The sequence below is a fragment of the Lactuca sativa genome, chromosome 1 (genome assembly GCF_002870075.4).
Source record: "Lactuca sativa cultivar Salinas chromosome 1, Lsat_Salinas_v11, whole genome shotgun sequence".
NCBI lineage: Eukaryota > Viridiplantae > Streptophyta > Magnoliopsida > Asterales > Asteraceae > Lactuca > Lactuca sativa.
Window position 1 is genome coordinate 27227768 of NC_056623.2, and position 23443 is coordinate 27251210.

General features: G+C 38.5%; 3 protein-coding genes across 3 annotated transcripts; all 3 read right to left on the reverse strand.

The window, feature by feature from the left end:
* Window positions 1-5174: 5174 nt before the first annotated feature.
* On the reverse strand, window positions 5175-7044 carry LOC128127043 (uncharacterized). The gene is made up of 2 exons (XM_052765279.1): window positions 5720-7044; window positions 5175-5637 (listed from the first exon to the last, which is right to left on the reverse strand). The coding sequence occupies exons 1-2, from the start codon at window positions 7042-7044 to the stop codon at window positions 5175-5177; spliced, it is 1788 nt and encodes a 595-aa protein (XP_052621239.1).
* An 8209-nt stretch (window positions 7045-15253) lies between these two features.
* Window positions 15254-19119, reverse strand: LOC111876306 (uncharacterized). Its single transcript, XM_052765280.1, has 3 exons — window positions 18969-19119; window positions 15799-17101; window positions 15254-15716 (listed from the first exon to the last, which is right to left on the reverse strand). The coding sequence occupies exons 1-3, from the start codon at window positions 19117-19119 to the stop codon at window positions 15254-15256; spliced, it is 1917 nt and encodes a 638-aa protein (XP_052621240.1).
* A 716-nt stretch (window positions 19120-19835) lies between these two features.
* Window positions 19836-21498, reverse strand: LOC111876174 (uncharacterized acetyltransferase At3g50280). Its single transcript, XM_023872699.3, has one exon. It carries the CDS (start codon window positions 21320-21322, stop codon window positions 19958-19960), a length of 1365 nt encoding a protein of 454 aa, XP_023728467.1. The 5' UTR covers window positions 21323-21498; the 3' UTR covers window positions 19836-19957.
* Window positions 21499-23443: the final 1945 nt, after the last annotated feature.

Genomic DNA, 23443 nt, shown 5'->3' on the forward strand with positions numbered 1-23443 from the left:
AAAGCTCTGAAAATCGTCTTCTCTCTGCCCAAAATCCGACCTAACTCCCCACAAAACTGATTGTCTGAATTATATGAGAGTAAAACTTCTTTAAAAACCGTCGAGACGTTTACACGACCCGTGTAAATTAAAGGGTGCCATTTACACGGCTGTGTAAACAAGAAAAGTAGAATGCTTAATTCTTCCCGGTCTTCGAAGTAGAATGTCCTTGTATATACGTTTACACGGCCCTTGTAAATTGTAGGTATACGTTTACACGTCCGTGTAAACTCCTGTGAAGCCAAATTCTTCATTCTCTCTCTTCTAAGCTCCAAAACTTTTGCAACTTTGTCTCCAATTCTTTTTAACTTCCTCCAACAATATAACCTTCAAAAAGTCCCTGAAATATCATAAAAGTGTGTGAATGGAATTGCATCATGAAAAATCCTGAAAAATATGCAAAATGCATGAGTTTAAACCTAAATGCAATGCATTTTTATGAACTAAAACTACAAAATAAATGCATGAAATGCACCTAACAAATCTCCCTAAGCTTGAACCTTTCTTGTCCTCAAGAAAGAACAAGAAGATTTAAACTGGAGAAAATAAAATAGAATAGAAGAAAAGAAAATTAAAGTTAAAACTATTTGAAACTTAATGCATGAAATCAAAACAAACATGAAAGGATCCAACCCAATTACCCTGTTTTGTACCATAGTTGAGAATGTACCTGTCATGCCTTGAGTTGACTTGTCTTTAGTCTCAAAATATTATATGATAATAGAAACAAGACTTTGGTCACTCCCTAGTACAACTCAACAGAATCAAAGATCACAACACTTATTCCTTTTCAATATCATCAAGTCAATTCTTGGAACAAATTATGGTCTTACTCTCGTGAAATTATATGTGACAAAACATGCTCAACCATCTTTGTTTCATAAAATATAACAATGTCCGATTCCAGCTATTTGTTGGTTAACAACAATCTTTTTCTGAAAAATCTTTTCTAAATTTCCCTAATATTTATCCAGATTGGTTACAAACTTCAAACCACTTACACCAGTCGAAGTAATTAACATTCAGTCCAATGTCATAAATTCAAATCCAAGTTTCCAAGAGAATCTTTTGACAGCCAAGTATTTTTCCTAAACACAATATCTAGTTAAACTATAAACATAACTATATACAAACTTCCTAATTACATTTTTTTACAAATAAAGCTCATGGCTTTCTTTGAAATCCGTGTAACGGGCTTCCAACCAACACATCCAAATCAAATAACCTTAGTGTGCTAGATTTGAAGAGATCCCCCGGGTTTACTTGCCCGAACCTCAAAGGCCACAGATTAGCTTTATTTGCTATTATTAAGTTCATGACTTTCTATGGAACCCGTGTAGCGAACTTTCAACCCAATCAATCCCAAACAATTTAGCTTTAGGTGATTAGGTGTAGAACACCCCTCAGAGTTTACTTGTTCGAATCCCAAAGGTCACAGATTAACTTAATAATAGTTTTTTTATCTTTTTTTTTTTTTATTAATTTTTATGTAACACATATACAAATAACTAAGTTAACACATAACACTCTTATTAATTTATTTATTTGGCCAATTTCTTTATATTTTTTTCCTTGACTTTTCTATTTTGGGACATCTCACGGTCTATTACCGTGAGGGACTTCTAGACATTTTTCGGAGGACTAAATGTTAACATGCAAAAACCCGTAAGTATAGTTGAAAGTTATGTCCTCAAGCAGGGTATATAAAAGGGAATGAGTAGAAAAGACTTTTAAGAGCGCTGGAAGGCGGGGCATTGAGATTTTGCATTCTTTTTATGAACTTTTGAATTTGGCATTTTAAGTTCAATTGAGCATTACTACTCATAAGACCGGTCATATGTCCCAAAGAATCGACTCATACCTGCTGTTATGCTCCAGTGTTGACAATCTTCTCATTTTCTGTTTTACACGAGTAGCTTCAGGAGGTGTGTTCGTGTGCGATTAACTTGCTTTTAAAATTTTCAATAAAAAGAGCAAGTCAATCTCAAGGCACATGACTCACTTACCAGCTCAACTGTTTTGAAAAGATTCGATTGCTTGGGATTGGATCTTTTTTTTTTTTTTTGAAATGAAAATGCAAAAATTTAGATGCAAAATGCAAAAAGTATAATAAAAATAGAGTAGAAAGAAAATCCTTTTAGTTTTTGAAATTTTTTCTAAAAAAATGACAAAGAAAAATAATGCAATGCAATATGTACAAAATTCACATGCAACCTACATGCAACGGGATAATGCATGGATGGATGCCCCTCCCCAAGCTTTAAATAAGCATCGTCCTCGATGCTTGGAGAGAGGCATAGCCGTCCTATTGAGGACTAGGTGGTTGATATGGAGGGAACTGTGAAGGATAATCTGCAGGATAATAGGGAGGCCATTGGGTTTGGGATGATGATGGTGGCTGCGGCTGTGTGGGGAGCACAAGAACTCTATGGATATCGCTCAATATGTGATGAATGTTACGGTTGTACTGCTCTTGAGCGGCCCATCGTTGATCCTGTTCAGCCCACCACAGCTCTTGTTGGGCCCAATGCTCTTCTTGCAAGTTACGGTAATCCTGAAAATCAGAAGTGATTTCAGCGACACCCGTATAAATTTCTCCGACTTTCTGCTGTATGCTGGTGTAACGGTGGTTCAAACATGCAAACTCGCCCATATAAAGATTGTGTTCAGAAGAAGAAGTTGGGCGAGATAAGCTAGAAGCACCAACAGTAGGAGCAGGAGGAGGAGAGGGTGGAGGACTATGATCTACTGTAACACCTAAGTTGGATTTGAGTTTCCAAGTGGTTGATGGAATGTCATTAGCTAAATTGAGTATCTTCTTGTTTCTGCTGTCTATGCGTAGATACTCTTTCCCATCTACTGTCCAATGAACATCTCCAGTGGGAAGGCGGTGGAAAAGATGCAGTGTTTCCATAACATCAATTGATAGACGAGTACGGCCCATGACTATATTTGTTGGGTTATTGGGTAAATGGAGGCCAAGATGCTCAGCAATAACAGAAACCATGTCTCCACAATGTAGCTGCCCATCATTGCTCGTAGCACTTCTGAGCATTTTCTGAATCACCCAACACCCAAAATGAGGGACTTCTGCATGCTTGTTAATCATACACCACAAGACTTCTAGCTCTTTCTTATTAGCCTTGCTAATCTCTTCTTGAGGGAATAAGAGAGAAGAAATGATCCGGTGAGCGAATTTCAAGACCGGATGGATAATGCTAGAAGCTTTGGCTGTGCCTGACTGATACTCATACTCACAAGAGATGCTTCTCCAAAAACTTGCACAGTCTTGCTCAAAAACAACATTTTTTCTGCCCTTTGTTGTGTATACATCCCTTCTTGCTTTGGGAGCACCAATCATATAAAAAGGACGTCAGCATGAAACTGATGGGTTTGATTGAGCAAACGGAAAGTTAGGAGATGGGTTTGATAGTCAAAGGTAATGGAGGATAAAAGTTCCAACATTGGTGTTTGATAGCTAACTGCATGTAGATTCAAAAGACCCTCCCATCCTATGTTTTTAAAGAGCTTGTGGACACCCTTGTAGATATGTAAATCCTTGAGGGCTTGGATGTCCACAAATTTTTGAGCACCCATTGTTCTTGTAACAAGATTTGCATACAAGATTTCCTATCGATTGGTTTCAAAAATAAGACCAAATTCATAAGGGTTGTCCATGGCATGTGGGTCTTGTTCATCATGTGAAGTTCCAATTCTAGGTCTTTTACCCCGGGAAGCCATTACCCAAATGAATCAACAAAGTATTGCACACAATTAAGACAATTGAAGCACAAGAACTAGCAAGTTTCACCAAAAATCACCCAAAAATGAATGTGGTTCTATCTAAATGCACAAAGTAAGAGTTTGGAACAATTATACCGATTTATGCTTGAAAATGGTGGTAAGAGGATATCCAATGCTTCCCCAATCTATCCCCAAGCTTATCCTTGGAGCTTGATTTTTGATGCAAAATTGAGGAAGATTGAATATTTGGAAGAGTTTTTTTCGAAGGGGGGCAATAGAGGGAGAAGGAATCGCAGGTATTGAGAGAACAATGAGTTAATAAATCAACTTGTAGCCTTAAAATCGACCAGATCTGTGTTTTACGTTTACATGGCCCGTGTAAACTAAAGGGGGGGGGGATTTACATGGCCGTGTAAATGAAGATCTTGAAATTAGCTGCCTGTTCGTTTACACGGCCCGTGTAAATTTTAGGTATACGTTTAGACGGCCGTGTAAACTCCTGTAAAGGCCAAATTTTTTTGATTTTTTCACTTTGTGAATTTGCAACCCGCTAAATCTCTACTGCCCGAAAAATGATTTTTTACCCTCTTTTAGCATGAAAAACAGCTTGGAAGTTTGAAAACAAAGAAAATACAACGAAAATATAAGAAATGACAAAAATACCCCCGGGTTGCCTCCCTGTTAGCCGCCCCTTTTTAATGCCGTTGGCTCGACTTGCCCCAACTATTTGTGCTTCAGTCTGGATATGTGGGCCTCTCTAACATATCATCACTCCTCACAAGCTTCTTGTCATCAATAAACTCTAAAATCTCCAACACTTCATTATCCATATCAAACTTCTTTGCAAGCTCTTTGGCTTTGTTCCTGTCTAGTTTCCGTGACAAAACTAATTCTAGAAATTCATTGTTAGACAAGTTCAAACCCTTTTTTGTTGAGGGATGGATCAAATTGACAAAATTAACAGATTGAACATCAAAATGAGTCTTTTTTGCTTCATGCACATTGAAGTTGATAACTTCGCCATCAAATTCCATACTTAAAGTTCCATTGTAGACATCGATTTTTGTTTTAGAAGTTTTAAGAAAAGGTCTACCCAAAAGTATGGAACTTGAACTTGGAGAGTCATCATCTCCCATATCTAAGACATAAAAATCAATCGGGAAGACAAATTCATCGACTTGCACAAACACGTCCTTTAATACTCCCTTTGGGTGTACCAAAAACCGGTCAGCAAGTTGGATGATCACACCGGTTTTGATCAATGTTCCTATACCAATTTATTTGAAAAGAGAATATGGTAGGACATTTACGGATGCACCTAGATCAAGCATAGCTCGGGGTACATAAAGATTCTCCAACTTGCAAGGCACGGTAAAGACACCGGGATCCTTTCACTTCGGGGGCATCCTCTTTTGCAAAACCACGGATACATGCTCCCCAACTGTTACGACTTGATTTCCTTTTAATTTCTTTTTAGATACACAAAGATCCTTAAGGAACCTTGCGTATCTAGGTACCTGCTTGATGACCTCGAGGAGTGGAATGTTGATTTGAACTCTCTTGAACATTTGCATGATCTCATTCTCCTCCCGTTCTTTCTTCGTGCTCTTTAATCTTTCGGGAAATGGAGCAGGTGTGGCTTTAGACTCAGTGATGAAGGGCTTCTTTTCGATTGTTCTCTCTTCCTCCTTCTCTTCTTTGGTCGCCTCTTCAACTACTATTTCTTCTTCCTTTTGATCAACCGACAATTTTGGACCATCATAGCTCTTCCCGCCTCTCAATGTGATGGCACACACATTGTGCCTTGGGTTTGCTTCAGTTTGGGCAGACAACTTTCCTTGAGATTCTAGTTTGCTTACAGAAATAGCAAGCTATGAAACTTGTTTCTCTAAGTTCTTTATGCTTGCTTTTTTCTCTTGTTGGAAAGCTTGTGTACTAGTTGTCAAACTTTTCACTATGTCCTCTAAAGACATACTTGATGAATTGTTGAGGAGGGTGTTGTGGTTGCCTTGGCTGAAAGTTTTGTGGTGGAAAAGGTAGTCTTTGTTGGTATTGATGTGGTTGACTTGGTTGATAGTTCCCTTGTTGATTTCCTCCCCAACCTTGATTGTTGTTCCATCTTTGATCACCTCGTGGTTGCTCATATACCCTTTGACTAGATCCAAGAAAACCTTTCATGGCTTTTGCTTCTTCATAATCTTCCTCTTGAAGTTGAGGGCACATGTCGGTTGGATGTCCAACTTGTGTACAAATACCACAAGGTCTAACTGTTGGTGGTTGCACGCCCTTGTCCTTTGCAAGCATCATTACTACCTTAGTCAACTCGGAAAGTTGACTTTCAATTTTTGGGGTAGAAATTTCTTTCACTCCTCTTGGTGCATCACTGTACCATTCTTCTTCTTGGACTGTGTGCTTGGACTCTTCTGCCATGTTCTTGATAAGAACTCTGATTTCTGTTGGAGTCTTATCAGCTATAGATCCACCACTTGATGCATTGAGTAATCTCCTATCCCAAGATGACATTCCTTCACAAAAATACTGCAACAACTGATATTCTGTAATCCCATGTTGTGGACATCTTGAGCACAATTTCTTGAACCTTTCCCAATAAGTATGCAAAGCTTCTCTCTTTTGTTGATTGATACCAATTGTCTCTCTGCGTAAAGCTGAAGCTCTTATTTCTGGAAAATATTTATCCAGAAACATCCTTGCAAGTTCATTCCATGTTGTGACTGACCCCGATGGTAAGTCATACAACCACTCTTTGGCTGAATCTTGTAAAGCAAAGGGGAATGTACTTAACTTGATTTGATCTTCTGCGACTTCATGTGGCTTCATACCCACACAAACAACATGAAATTCCTTAAGGAATTTATGTGGGTCTTCATTCTCAAGACCACAGAATAAGGGTAACAAATGGATGAGTCCAGACTTGAGTTCAAAGTTGATTGCTGCAGGGTAATTTACGCATAAAGGTTGTTGGGTGACATCTTGTGTGACCCATTGTCTAATGGTTTGTTCAGGTGGTGGGTGTGGAGGATTTTGATTTCCTCCATGGTTGTCTGCCACGGTATGAGTAGGTGAAGATGGTGGGGTGATACTTTTGGATGTTGGAGAGGATGTGGTTGGTGGATTTGATGAAGAAGCTCCAGATTGTTGTTGTTTCTTTAAAAGTCTGGCTTGCTTCCTTCTTTGTTTAGCATATTTCTCTATCTCGAAATCAACCGGTACAGGTGTACCTGTGCGAAAAGATCTTGGCATAAACAATTAGTACTACTGTATCCCCGACAACGGCGCCAATTTGTTTGGTTGTCAAACCAACAAATAATGGGATAAAATAATATTAATAAAGCTCAAATCACTGCTATTTCTAATACTAAGATAGTATAGAGTAATCAGGGTCGGTCTACAGGAATACATGACTTCTTATCTTGCCATATTTCCACACATAATACAAATAATATTAAAATGGGGGATTGTGTTTGAACTTGAATAAAACTTCATAAATAAGAAAGATTGATAACAAACACAGTAAAAGAAGTACATTTCCGATTCTGACTCTTATACATGTATTATGTTGAAAGATGTAATATGATTACAACTCATGTTCAATCTAGGTTGGTAAATTGGATATTAATAAACTCTAATATCCAAATTGGCAAAAGTATTTTATTCAAAACAAGCTCTTCAAATAAAACTTCATTTAATTGATTCAATTCAAATAAGCTCTTGCATCAAATCATTAAATGACATTAAGTTCTTGCACTAATTACCAACAATGTTTAACATTCCTCTTAAGCTTTGGAATATAAACATTTAATCTTTGATTGCACTAATTTTGATCTAATTACAACCAAGTAAGTGTGTGTTACTAACATCAAATCATAAAACATATACGAATTTCATAATTTGATTAACTAGATTGACTAGAACCCTAATTCATTGATCAAGTGAAAAAGAGAACCAACCAAACACATGATTAAGATCAAATCAAAGATTACTAGATGTTAAACATAAGTCAAATTCAAGTTACAACCTAACAACGCATACTTAAGAATTCAGATTCGGAAATGATAATGAAATCAACCACACATGTCTAGGTTGAACTACAAATCAAACAAGTTTAAACTTCAAATTGACTTACAAAAAGGAAATTAAAGTGTTTCCAAGTGTTAATCTACTTGCAAAAGCTCTGAAAATCGTCTTCTCTCTGCCCAAAATCCGACCTAACTCCCCACAAAACTGATTGTCTGAATTATATGAGAGTAAAACTTCTTTAAAAACCGTCGAGACGTTTACACGACCCGTGTAAATTAAAGGGTGCCATTTACACGGCTGTGTAAACAAGAAAAGTAGAATGCTTAATTCTTCCCGGTCTTCGAAGTAGAATGTCCTTGTATATACGTTTACACGGCCCTTGTAAATTGTAGGTATACGTTTACACGTCCGTGTAAACTCCTGTGAAGCCAAATTCTTCATTCTCTCTCTTCTAAGCTCCAAAACTTTTGCAACTTTGTCTCCAATTCTTTTTAACTTCCTCCAACAATATAACCTTCAAAAAGTCCCTGAAATATCATAAAAGTGTGTGAATAGAATTGTGTAACACCCCAAAGTTTGGAAAGCCAAGAAAAGAAAGAAAACCTCAAGTTTAGGGGAGACTCGGCGAGTCCATGGAGGGACTCGGCGAGTCTGAGTGGGATCCGGGTTGTGGTGGAAGCGACCGACTCGGCGAGTCGGCCAAGGAGACTCGACGAGTTGGGTCTGATCGAGGAAAACCCTAAATCCGGGACTTAGAGCCTATTTAAGCGTCTTAGGGTTCCTTTACTGCCTCTCTACCCCAGAACACCAAACCCTAGCCGCCATATCCGTTTTTGAGCTAGATCTTGCCTTGAAGAATGCACTAAAGCTTGGAGGAGGAAGAAAGACCTTGGAGGTGCAAGAAGGGACTGTAGATCTGGGATTGTGGAGTCATTTCAGACCAATTGGAGGTAATAAGCTGTTGCTTGGACTCCCTTTGCATCTAGATCTATTCTTATGTGTGAGTTTTGGTCATTGTTGGTATGATATGTAACCAATTCGAGTTGGAGGTTCAGATCTGAGGTTGCTACCTCAGATCCATGTTGGTTTTGGTCTTGAATCCCCTAAAGTATCAGCCCTTGGTATGTTGAAGAAGCATGTTTGCCATAAACCCTAGTTTAGTGTGTTTTGAGCATAGATCTCTCAATCTACACGTAAAGTTTGCCACTTTATGTGGGGAATAGGCCCTAGAAGTATGGATCTATGAGTTGGAAGTTCTGTTTGGCTCGAAAATCCACTGCATGGATTGAGGACTGGATAGACTCGACGAGTCCTTCGAGTGGACTCGGCGCGTAGCTTTAAGATGAGGAGGAACTCGACGAGTAGGATGAACAGCTCGTCGAGTCGGTTGAAGTTAGGCATGGACTTGGCGAGTTGGTCGAACAACTCGACGAGTTGGTTGAAGATTGTCTAGGACTCGGCGAGTCTGTTCTTGGACTCGGCGAGTCAGATCGCGAAACCCGAAACCCTTCGAGTTGCCGCTCGAATCAGTGAGTCGGGTGGTGACTCAGCGAGTTGGACAGGTCAGGACTTGGAACTAGTTGGACTCGGCGAGTCATGGACTGACTCGGCGAGTCGAGTCGCGAATAAGAAAGACCCTGAGCATATGAACTCGGCGAGTCAGTAGGTAGACTCGGCGAGTAGGGTTGACTTTGACCAGGATTTTGACCTTGACCAAAGTTGACCTAGTGACCTTTGGAGGTCAGTTGGACTAAGTGTTATATTGGCTTTTGAAGCTCGAAGAGCTAGTGGAGCAGCAGTTCGGAGTCAGAGGTCAGGTAGCAGTCAAAGGATTAGCAGCATCGGTTCAGCAGTCTCAGGTGAGTCTCCTTCCAGTAGGAACGGGTCTAAGGCCACAATGCCGGCCCGTTTAGCTAGCAGTAGTTTTCGGATGTTGATCTGATATAGTAGTTAGTATGTTTGATGCCTTTGTGGCTCAGACAGGATTTATGTGTTATGTGTTCCGGGCTACGGCCCGAAGTAGTATGCAGTATACGTGTGTTCATGCTAGTTGATATGTTTATGTTATGTTCTGTTCAGTTAGCCCGGACTTCGGTCCGATGCAGGGGACAAGGTCCCAGTTAGTCCGGACTTCGGTCCGATGCAGGGGGCAAGGCCCCAGTTAGCCCGGACTTCGGTCCGATGCAGGGGACAAGGTCCCAGTTAGTTCGTACTTCGGTCCGATGCAGGGGGCAAGGCCCCAGTTAGCCCGGACTTCGGTCCGATGCAGGGGACAAGGTCCCAGTCAGTTTCCGGACTTCGGTCCGATGCAGGGGGCAAGGCCCCAGTTAGTCCGGACTTCGGTCCGATGCAGTGGGCAAGGCCCAATAGGTGCTTTATATGTTTTTGTGTGGTATGTGGTAGATTGGGGGAGCTCACTAAGCTTCGTGCTTACGGTTTTTAGTTTTGGTTTCAGGTACTCGGTTTTCAAAAGAGGAGCTCGGGAAGATTGCAGAGCACACACCATAGTCAGTTAGCCTGGGAATATTTGACTCTGATAATGATATTATGTTTTGAATTTAATACTCAAAAGTTATGTTTGACTTATGATACGTTGTTAAAAATCTATTTTTAGTAATGTTTAAAAGAAATTTTTTTTTAGTCATGATTTTTGGGTCGTTACAAATTGCATCATGAAAAATCCTGAAAAATATGCAAAATGCATGAGTTTAAACCTAAATGCAATGCACTTTTATGAACTAAAACTACAAAATGAATGCATGAAATGCACCTAAAAAATCTCCCCAAGCTTGAACCTTTCTTGTCCTCAAGAAAGAACAAGAAGATTTAAACTGGAGAAAATAAAATAGAATAGAAGAAAAGAAAATTAAAGTTAAAACTATTTGAAACTTAATGCATGAAATCAAAACAAACATGAAAGGATCCAACCCAATTACCCTGTTTTGTACCATAGTTGAGAATGTACCTGTCATGCCTTGAGTTGACTTGGCTTTAGTCTCAAAATATTATATGATAATAGAAATAAGACTTTGGTCACTCCCTAGTACAACTCAACAGAATCAAAGATCACAACACTTATTCCTTTTCAATATCATCAAGTCAATTCTTGGAACAAATTATGGTCTTACTCTCGTGAAATTATATGTGACAAAACATGCTCAACCATCTTTGTTTCATAAAATATAACAATGTCCGATTCCAGCTATTTGTTGGTTAACAACAATCTTTTTCTGAAAAATCTTTTCTAAATTTCCCTAATATTTATCCAGATTGGTTACAAACTTCAAACCACTTACACCAGTCGAAGTAATTAACATTCAGTCCAATGTCATAAATTCAAATCCAAGTCCAAGAGAATCTTTTGACAGCCAAGTATTTTTCCTAAACACAATATCTAATTAAACTATAAACACAACTATATACAAACTTCCTAATTACATTTTTTTTACAAATAAAGCTCATGGCTTTCTTTGAAATCCGTGTAACGGGCTTCCAACCAACACATCCAAATCAAATAACCTTAGTGTGCTAGATTTGAAGAGATCCCCCGGGTTTACTTGCCCGAACCTCAAAGGCCACAGATTAGCTTTATTTGCTATTATTAAGTTCATGACTTTCTATGGAACCCGTGTAGCGAACTTTCAACCCAATCAATCCCAAACAATTTAGCTTTAGGTGATTAGGTGTAGAACACCCCTCAGAGTTTACTTGTTCGAATCCCAAAGGTCACAGATTAACTTAATAATAGTTTTTTTATCTTTTTTTTTTTTATTAATTTTTATGTAACACATATACAAATAACTAAGTTAACACATAACACTCTTATTAATTTATTTATTTGGCCAATTTCTTTATATTTTTTTCCTTGACTTTTCTATTTTGGGACATCTCACGGTCTATTACTGTGAGGGACTTCTAGACATTTTTCGGGGGACTAAATGTTAAAATGCAAAAACCCGTAAGTATAGTTGAAAGTTATGTCCTCAAGCAGGGTATATAAAAGGGAATGAGTAGAAAAGACTTTTAAGAGCGCTGGAAGGCGGGGCATTGAGATTTTGCATTCTTTTTATGAACTTTTGAATTTGGCATTTTAAGTTCAATTGAGCATTACTACTCATAAGACCGGTCATATGTCCCAAAGAATCGACTCATACCTGCTGTTATGCTCCAGTGTTGACAATCTTCTCATTTTCTGTTTTACACGAGTAGCTTCAGGAGGTGTGTTCGTGTGCGATTAACTTGCTTTTAAAATTTTCAATAAAAAGAGCAAGTCAATCTCAAGGCACATGACTCACTTACCAGCTCAACTGTTTTGAAAAGATTCGATTGCTTGGGATTGGATCTTTTTTTTTTTTTTTGAAATGAAAATGCAAAAATTTAGATGCAAAATGCAAAAAGTATAATAAAAATAGAGTAGAAAGAAAATCCTTTTAGTTTTTGAAATTTTTTCTAAAAAAATGACAAAGAAAAATAATGCAATGCAATATGTACAAAATTCACATGCAACCTACATGCAACGGGATAATGCATGGATGGATGCCCCTCCCCAAGCTTTAAATAAGCATCGTCCTCGATGCTTGGAGAGAGGCATAGCCGTCCTATTGAGGACTAGGTGGTTGATATGGAGGGAACTGTGAAGGATAATCTGCAGGATAATAGGGAGGCCATTGGGTTTGGGATGATGATGGTGGCTGCGGCTGTGTGGGGAGCACAAGAACTCTATGGATATCGCTCAATATGTGATGAATGTTACGGTTGTACTGCTCTTGAGCGGCCCATCGTTGATCCTGTTCAGCCCACCACAGCTCTTGTTGGGCCCAATGCTCTTCTTGCAAGTTACGGTAATCCTGAAAATCAGAAGTGATTTCAGCGACACCCGTATAAATTTCTCCGACTTTCTGCTGTATGCTGGTGTAACGGTGGTTCAAACATGCAAACTCGCCCATATAAAGATTGTGTTCAGAAGAAGAAGTTGGGCGAGATAAGCTAGAAGCACCAACAGTAGGAGCAGGAGGAGGAGAGGGTGGAGGACTATGATCTACTGTAACACCTAAGTTGGATTTGAGTTTCCAAGTGGTTGATGGAATGTCATTAGCTAAATTGAGTATCTTCTTGTTTCTGCTGTCTATGCGTAGATACTCTTTCCCATCTACTGTCCAATGAACATCTCCAGTGGGAAGGCGGTGGAAAAGATGCAGTGTTTCCATAACATCAATTGATAGACGAGTACGGCCCATGACTATATTTGTTGGGTTATTGGGTAAATGGAGGCCAAGATGCTCAGCAATAACAGAAACCATGTCTCCACAATGTAGCTGCCCATCATTGCTCGTAGCACTTCTGAGCATTTTCTGAATCACCCAACACCCAAAATGAGGGACTTCTGCATGCTTGTTAATCATACACCACAAGACTTCTAGCTCTTTCTTATTAGCCTTGCTAATCTCTTCTTGAGGGAATAAGAGAGAAGAAATGATCCGGTGAGCGAATTTCAAGACCGGATGGATAATGCTAGAAGCTTTGGCTGTGCCTGACTGATACTCATACTCACAAGAGATGCTTCTCCAAAAACTTGCACAGTCTTGCTCAAAAACAACATTTTTTCTGCCCTTTGTTGTGTATACATCCCTTCTTGCTTTGGGAGCACCAATCATATAAAAAGGACGTCAGCATGAAACTGATGGGTTTGATTGAGCAAACGGAAAGTTAGGAGATGGGTTTGATAGTCAAAGGTAATGGAGGATAAAAGTTCCAACATTGGTGTTTGATAGCTAACTGCATGTAGATTCAAAAGACCCTCCCATCCTATGTTTTTAAAGAGCTTGTGGACACCCTTGTAGATATGTAAATCCTTGAGGGCTTGGATGTCCACAAATTTTTGAGCACCCATTGTTCTTGTAACAAGATTTGCATACAAGATTTCCTATCGATTGGTTTCAAAAATAAGACCAAATTCATAAGGGTTGTCCATGGCATGTGGGTCTTGTTCATCATGTGAAGTTCCAATTCTAGGTCTTTTACCCCGGGAAGCCATTACCCAAATGAATCAACAAAGTATTGCACACAATTAAGACAATTGAAGCACAAGAACTAGCAAGTTTCACCAAAAATCACCCAAAAATGAATGTGGTTCTATCTAAATGCACAAAGTAAGAGTTTGGAACAATTATACCGATTTATGCTTGAAAATGGTGGTAAGAGGATATCCAATGCTTCCCCAATCTATCCCCAAGCTTATCCTTGGAGCTTGATTTTTGATGCAAAATTGAGGAAGATTGAATATTTGGAAGAGTTTTTTTCGAAGGGGGGCAATAGAGGGAGAAGGAATCGCAGGTATTGAGAGAACAATGAGTTAATAAATCAACTTGTAGCCTTAAAATCGACCAGATCTGTGTTTTACGTTTACATGGCCCGTGTAAACTAAAGGGGGGGGGGGGGATTTACATGGCCGTGTAAATGAAGATCTTGAAATTAGCTGCCTGTTCGTTTACACGGCCCGTGTAAATTTTAGGTATACGTTTAGACGGCCGTGTAAACTCCTGTAAAGGCCAAATTTTTTTGATTTTTTCACTTTGTGAATTTGCAACCCGCTAAATCTCTACTGCCCGAAAAATGATTTTTTTACCCTCTTTTAGCATGAAAAACAGCTTGGAAGTTTGAAAACAAAGAAAATACAACGAAAATATAAGAAATGACAAAAATACCCCCGGGTTGCCTCCCTGTTAGCCGCCCCTTTTTAATGCCGTTGGCTCGACTTGCCCCAACTATTTGTGCTTCAGTCTGGATATGTGGGCCTCTCTAACATATCATCACTCCTCACAAGCTTCTTGTCATCAATAAACTCTAAAATCTCCAACACTTCATTATCCATATCAAACTTCTTTGCAAGCTCTTTGGCTTTGTTCCTGTCTAGTTTCCGTGACAAAACTAATTCTAGAAATTCATTGTTAGACAAGTTCAAACCCTTTTTTGTTGAGGGATGGATCAAATTGACAAAATTAACAGATTGAACATCAAAATGAGTCTTTTTTGCTTCATGCACATTGAAGTTGATAACTTCGCCATCAAATTCCATACTTAAAGTTCCATTGTAGACATCGATTTTTGTTTTAGAAGTTTTAAGAAAAGGTCTACCCAAAAGTATGGAACTTGAACTTGGAGAGTCATCATCTCCCATATCTAAGACATAAAAATCAATCGGGAAGACAAATTCATCGACTTGCACAAACACGTCCTTTAATACTCCCTTTGGGTGTACCAAAAACCGGTCAGCAAGTTGGATGATCACACCGGTTTTGATCAATGTTCCTATACCAATTTATTTGAAAAGAGAATATGGTAGGACATTTACGGATGCACCTAGATCAAGCATAGCTCGGGGTACATAAAGATTCTCCAACTTGCAAGGCACGGTAAAGACACCGGGATCCTTTCACTTCGGGGGCATCCTCTTTTGCAAAACCACGGATACATGCTCCCCAACTGTTACGACTTGATTTCCTTTTAATTTCTTTTTAGATACACAAAGATCCTTAAGGAACCTTGCGTATCTAGGTACCTGCTTGATGACCTCGAGGAGTGGAATGTTGATTTGAACTCTCTTGAACATTTGCATGATCTCATTCTCCTCCCGTTCTTTCTTCGTGCTCTTTAATCTTTCGGGAAATGGAGCAGGTGTGGCTTTAGACTCAGTGATGAAGGGCTTCTTTTCGATTGTTCTCTCTTCCTCCTTCTCTTCTTTGGTCGCCTCTTCAACTACTATTTCTTCTTCCTTTTGATCAACCGACAATTTTGGACCATCATAGCTCTTCCCGCCTCTCAATGTGATGGCACACACATTGTGCCTTGGGTTTGCTTCAGTTTGGGCAGACAACTTTCCTTGAGATTCTAGTTTGCTTACAGAAATAGCAAGCTATGAAACTTGTTTCTCTAAGTTCTTTATGCTTGCTTTTTTCTCTTGTTGGAAAGCTTGTGTACTAGTTGTCAAACTTTTCACTATGTCCTCTAAAGACATACTTGATGAATTGTTGAGGAGGGTGTTGTGGTTGCCTTGGCTGAAAGTTTTGTGGTGGAAAAGGTAGTCTTTGTTGGTATTGATGTGGTTGACTTGGTTGATAGTTCCCTTGTTGATTTCCTCCCCAACCTTGATTGTTGTTCCATCTTTGATCACCTCGTGGTTGCTCATATACCCTTTGACTAGATCCAAGAAAACCTTTCATGGCTTTTGCTTCTTCATAATCTTCCTCTTGAAGTTGAGGGCACATGTCGGTTGGATGTCCAACTTGTGTACAAATACCACAAGGTCTAACTGTTGGTGGTTGCACGCCCTTGTCCTTTGCAAGCATCATTACTACCTTAGTCAACTCGGAAAGTTGACTTTCAATTTTTGGGGTAGAAATTTCTTTCACTCCTCTTGGTGCATCACTGTACCATTCTTCTTCTTGGACTGTGTGCTTGGACTCTTCTGCCATGTTCTTGATAAGAACTCTGATTTCTGTTGGAGTCTTATCAGCTATAGATCCACCACTTGATGCATTGAGTAATCTCCTATCCCAAGATGACATTCCTTCACAAAAATACTGCAACAACTGATATTCTGTAATCCCATGTTGTGGACATCTTGAGCACAATTTCTTGAACCTTTCCCAATAAGTATGCAAAGCTTCTCTCTTTTGTTGATTGATACCAATTGTCTCTCTGCGTAAAGCTGAAGCTCTTATTTCTGGAAAATATTTATCCAGAAACATCCTTGCAAGTTCATTCCATGTTGTGACTGACCCCGATGGTAAGTCATACAACCACTCTTTGGCTGAATCTTGTAAAGCAAAGGGGAATGTACTTAACTTGATTTGATCTTCTGCGACTTCATGTGGCTTCATACCCACACAAACAACATGAAATTCCTTAAGGAATTTATGTGGGTCTTCATTCTCAAGACCACAGAATAAGGGTAACAAATGGATGAGTCCAGACTTGAGTTCAAAGTTGATTGCTGCAGGGTAATTTACGCATAAAGGTTGTTGGGTGACATCTTGTGTGACCCATTGTCTAATGGTTTGTTCAGGTGGTGGGTGTGGAGGATTTTGATTTCCTCCATGGTTGTCTGCCATGGTATGAGTAGGTGAAGATGGTGGGGTGATACTTTTGGATGTTGGAGAGGATGTGGTTGGTGGATTTGATGAAGAAGCTCCAGATTGTTGTTGTTTCTTTAAAAGTCTGGCTTGCTTCCTTCTTTGTTTAGCATATTTCTCTATCTCGAAATCAACCGGTACAGGTGTACCTGTGCGAAAAGATCTTGGCATAAACAATTAGTACTACTGTATCCCCGACAACGGCGCCAATTTGTTTGGTTGTCAAACCAACAAATAATGGGATAAAATAATATTAATAAAGCTCAAATCACTGCTATTTCTAATACTAAGATAGTATAGAGTAATCAGGGTCGGTCTACAGGAATACATGACTTCTTATCTTGCCATATTTCCACACATAATACAAATAATATTAAAATGGGGGATTGTGTTTGAACTTGAATAAAACTTCATAAATAAGAAAGATTGATAACAAACACAGTAAAAGAAGTACATTTCCGATTCTGACTCTTATACATGTATTATGTTGAAAGATGTAATATGATTACAACTCATGTTCAATCTAGGTTGGTAAATTGGATATTAATAAACTCTAATATCCAAATTGGCAAAAGTATTTTATTCAAAACAAGCTCTTCAAATAAAACTTCATTTAATTGATTCAATTCAAATAAGCTCTTGCATCAAATCATTAAATGACATTAAGTTCTTGCACTAATTACCAACAATGTTTAACATTCCTCTTAAGCTTTGGAATATAAACATTTAATCTTTGATTGCACTAATTTTGATCTAATTACAACCAAGTAAGTGTGTGTTACTAACATCAAATCATAAAACATATACGAATTTCATAATTTGATTAACTAGATTGACTAGAACCCTAATTCATTGATCAAGTGAAAAAGAGAACCAACCAAACACATGATTAAGATCAAATCAAAGATTACTAGATGTTAAACATAAGTCAAATTCAAGTTACAACCTAACAACGCATACTTAAGAATTCAGATTCGGAAATGATAATGAAATCAACCACACATGTCTAGGTTGAACTACAAATCAAACAAGTTTAAACTTCAAATTGACTTACAAAAAGGAAATTAAAGTGTTTCCAAGTGTTAATCTACTTGCAAAAGCTCTGAAAATCGTCTTCTCTCTGCCCAAAATCCGACCTAACTCCCCACAAAACTGATTGTCTGAATTATATGAGAGTAAAACTTCTTTAAAAACCGTCGAGACGTTTACACGACCCGTGTAAATTAAAGGGTGCCATTTACACGGCTGTGTAAACAAGAAAAGTAGAATGCTTAATTCTTCCCGGTCTTCGAAGTAGAATGTCCTTGTATATACGTTTACACGGCCCTTGTAAATTGTAGGTATACGTTTACACGTCCGTGTAAACTCCTGTGAAGCCAAATTCTTCATTCTCTCTCTTCTAAGCTCCAAAACTTTTGCAACTTTGTCTCCAATTCTTTTTAACTTCCTCCAACAATATAACCTTCAAAAAGTCCCTGAAATATCATAAAAGTGTGTGAATGGAATTGCATCATGAAAAATCCCGAAAAATATGCAAAATGCATGAGTTTAAACCTAAATGCAATGCACTTTTATGAACTAAAACTACAAAATGAATGCATGAAATGCACCTAACAATCTTGAACACATGTCTGCAAAAACCAAGAACTAACTGATTCTCATAAACAAAATCGAAAGGGTTTTTGGAACACATGTCTACAAAATCGAGCTTGAAATTGATTTTCAGAAACAAAAGGTATGTATGTGATAAGTGTGTTTGCGTGTTTTTAAAATGTGTTTTACCTTTAATTTGCGGTTATATGGCTGCTGGAAGTGGACTGTGGTTTGGAACCGCGTTGATGCCACCTGGATCGCAAACACCGCCCCTAGGTGCGGTTTTGGCCGCAATGTGGCTAGAAAAGACCGCATGCTATGATTGGTTGCTCTATCTTTTGACCGTTGAATGGTCCTTGCATCCGAATTTAATTATTTATTTATTTATTTTTATTTTTTTTACTTTACTATATATATACTTACCATTTTTTACTCCACATTCAACCAGAATCTTTACACTTTTACTCTCTTTTCCTCCAACTTTTTTGAAAATGTCTTTTTCCAAAAGGCTCAGCTCAGCAAAGAAAAAACACCCATCAGAAACACCACATGAAATGGCAAAGTAGCAAAACATCAGACGTGCATATCAACAATGGTTCAAAACGCAACAGAACATCTGATTCGGACCACATTACATCAGATGCTCGTGTTCAATTTGATTTGAACGAAGATGAACCTGTTCCAGTTTCACCACCTTCCCGACCAATGGGAGGAGACAAAGCAAAAAAGCAAAGGCAAAGGCAAGGCGTCGGATTCAGATGAGTTCAAAGAAATGGGGGCCGACATGAATAAAATGGACAAGATTTTGCAAATTGCTTTTGAAAGAGAGCTTCAGAAACAAAGGGACAACGACATGCGAATATTTTCGTTGGACACGTCGAAGATGACTAAGGACGAGCTTCAAGTTATTTTGGCGATGAAGGAGGAAGTGAAAAAACGTTACGCAAATCGTAGCTAAAATCTAGTTTTTTTTTTTTTTTCAAGTTTATTGTAGGTTTTATTTTTCTAATCTGCTTTTCTAAATTTCTAGGTTTTTTAAGTTAAGCAATGTAATGTATTTGTATTTTTAATTAATGAAATATTATTTTTTTAAAATTATGTTTTTTTATTGAATTAAAATAGTTAAAATAATAATAATAAAAAAATAAAAGTGTGCCAAGAAAGCACACTTGTGTGGTAAAAAATAACGTGATAAGATGCTCCAGCCTAATAAAATATTTTGAATATGTTTAATCATAAGATGCATACAAAAAAAATCTTAAATGACTAAAATATATGTAACAAAGTTCATTTTCTTTAAAAGTCGTTATCACTTTTTTTATTAATATCCATGAAATATAAAGAAAACAGAAACAGCCGCTACAGATCACATAAATATCAAACGAAAAAGACAGCACCAAGGACCAAAAGTTTTATAAAAGGCCATTAACAACATTCATGAACTCTTCATCACATTCAAAAGCAGCCATGTTTTCCGGCAACAAGCAGACTTCTAGATCCATGCTTCCTCCGCCCTCCCGTCCTTCATACAACGTCACTTTCCCGTCGAATTTATTAGCATACCCGCTCAGAACCGCCACTCCTTTCCCTAACCCGAATTCATTTCCGTACATATCAAATCTCGGCGAGCTCCCCATCTGTACGCTGTTCGCATCAAAAAGCTGACTCATTTTAAGCACAAACGGATTCTTTATCCACGAACCCACAAATTCCCTGATCGCTTTATCGTCATGATTAACCACCGCTTCGTGCAACCGCCATGCCGCCCACCCGGCACCGTGATCGTGCAACTCCCCCGCCGTCGCTACTCCTCTAACTACATAAATCGAGTTACCAAAGTAAGTTTCAGGTAAAGGCGGAGATAGCCTGTGTCTGTTGTTAAAGGCCAAACTGCAACCGGTTTTCTGGTCTGCCGGTAACCGCCGTGCACGCGTCACGCACCTCCAGACAACGGCTGAGAGGGCCTGTAACGATGAAATCTTGGTTGTATTGCACTCTGAGTTAGCTTTCGCTTTTAGCTTAGAGAGAGAAGCCGAAGAAACATGGAATATTCTCTCTCTTAACAATGGACGATTGGGTCTATCGATGAATTCATCTTCATGGGTAAATGGGAGGGTGATGATCGGGTCGGATCCTTCCGGGATCCATCTTTGCATAACAGGAGGACGTGAGATGATGGGAATCAAATCACCATTTTTATATGCTTTAGATCTGAAAACTTCTGACCAGGAGTTGAAGAAAAGCCAGTAGGAGGTTCCGTCAACAACCATGTGATTCATCGAGCAGCCGATGAATATTCCGTCGGTGAGTTCCGTCACCTGAATAGACAGCAACGACATTTCATGTCCGTCGTGATCGATAGCTTTGTGGTGATCGAAAAACGATTGAACAATCACCGGGACATCGACCGGCGTAAGTATATCCGCCACCGTTAAATTAACAGACGAATGGATAAATCTGGCTCCAGGGCTATTCTTAGGGTTCAAGAACACAATAAGGGAAGGTGGGTTTTCTTGTTTTACGGTGGCTAAACGGGCGGCGAGTGGGTGGAAATGAGTAAGAGTGGCGGAGAGAGAGTCTTTAAGCTCCTCCAAGAATGTGGTTATGGAGAAATCTTGATTTTCCGGCCGGGGGAAAAGCAGACCCTTTTGGATGTAATTTGCATTTATCATCGGTAGATCCCATGGTGACAAGTAAATGGGTTTCTTAGCCTCTTCTGATACAAATTTTGGTTTGACGAAGCAATCTGAGACGATCTTTACAGTTGGGGGTTCCATTGAAGAAGAAGAAGGATTTACTTTTTTTTTTTTTTTTTTTTTTTTTTTGAAACGGCAAAAGAAGAAGAGGATTTACTTACTGGATCGACGATTATTCTGGTTTTTATAGTCCTGCGTCAACGGTCAAGGGATGTAGAAATAAGACACGATGATAAAAGGGGTGTAGAAATAAGACACCGATAATGCTATAAAATAAAATATAATAAAAATGTCAGAATTTGAGATATCACGAATCAAACTAATTTTTTTAATATTTTTTATAAGAGAAAATTGTAAATCCTGCGCGGGATGATTTTTTTCGAGGTTGGTGGTTTCGTCGGTTTTTTTTTTTTTTTTTTTTTTTTTTTTTTTTTTTTTTTTTTTTTCGGATTTGGTCTTTTTGAAAATTTCAAATACTAAAATATCTTTTGATGTATTTTTTATATTTTTTTCTATTTAATTTAAAATTTTATTAATAAAAATTATGGGTCTCTCTCTCTCTCTCTCTCTCTCTCTCTCTCTCTCTCTCTCTCTCTCTCTCTCTCTCTCTCTCTCTCTCTCTCTCTCTCTCTCTCTCTCTCTCTCTCTCTCTCTCTCTCTCTCTCTCTCTCTCTCTCTCCTCTCTCTCTCTCTCTCTCTCTCTCTCTCTCTCTCTCTCTCTCTCTCTCTCTCTCTCTCTCTCTCTCCTCTCTCTCTCTCTCTCTCTCTCTCAACAAAAAATACAACCTTATGAAATCACTCTTAACCATGAAGATAGAGAACAATCAAGATCCATCTTTACCAGCACCACTTAGAGGTTAATTCTCAATTTGTTCTGATTCTCATTAACCTCAGCTTTCAAACAAGACCAAGTTGTATCTCTTTCACCACCTACTACCCCCACAATTATTTCTCCATTCTGATTACTGTGTTTTTTATTTTAGCTAAAAATAAACCCAAATCGAGTTCATACAGAAATGCAAGGAGAAAACCTCAACTTAGTGGTGGTGGGTTTTTAATAAGTAGGGTAGATTGCTTATCACTTTTTAGAGGTTACCAGCAGCTATAAGTTGTTTTTTAACCAAACATTTTTTTGACTTTTACCAGTTTGATACCGATAATAAGTCAAAAAAACTCATTTTTTAAGCTTTGCCAAACACCCCCTAAACTAGGAAACAATTGATTTATGTTTGGAAACGGTCTGGAATATCTCGACAATTCCAATGAAGTAAACAAAAAATCTACATACAAAGAAAACAATGTTGTGGATCGAACGTGTGTTTCTATAACAAGCGGGCTCAGATCAAAACTCAAAAAACTGATGAACGATTTCCCAAATTGGAGAGACAGGATTGTTTCAGATCATAAAGAGTATCTTAAGAAACGATATTACAATGATATTGTGTTCTTTCCGGGAGATGAACCGATGAACGATTTCCAAGGCGAAGGGTGTTCTTGAGAGAGAGAGAGAGAGAGAGAGAGAGAGGTGCCCCCCTCTTTTTTAGGGATGTCAACGGGGGCAAACGATGCGGGGATTGCATCCCCCGCCTCCACCTCGAAATTTCCCAGTTCCCTCGCCCTGCCCCAGCCCCCAAAATCTCTAGCCTCCCCACCCACGCTCCTGCCCCCGAATGCCTAGATTACTCCCACCCCCGTTTGGGTTGATTTTTTTGGAGTAACGAAACTGTTCTTTGGGCTAAAAAAAGCTATTTTTTTGGGTAAAATAGTTGTTTATTGCATAATTTTGCATGTTTAAAATAAAAATATTATAACATCTCAAAAATGTTATACCAACAACTTAAAAACATGGTATTTTTTTAAATGTTGGAAGTTCAAAATCATTACTATTATTTATTATATTTTTATAATTAATATATATTAATATAAATAAGACATTAATGGGGCCCCCATTTGGGGTTCGGGACGGGACTATCCACCATCATCCCGCCCCCAAAATTAAAACGGGGGATAGCCTTGCCCCTGTCCCCAAATTTTTAATCAAATATCCTCCATACGGGATCGGGGTCCCACCAAACATTTTGACATCTCTACTCTTTTTTTAATTGTGAAAATAAATAAATAACTATTAGATATTAAAAAAATGAAAGAAAAATGAAAAATAAATACCCCAAGAGTATTACAGTCATTTCAGTTTACCGATGG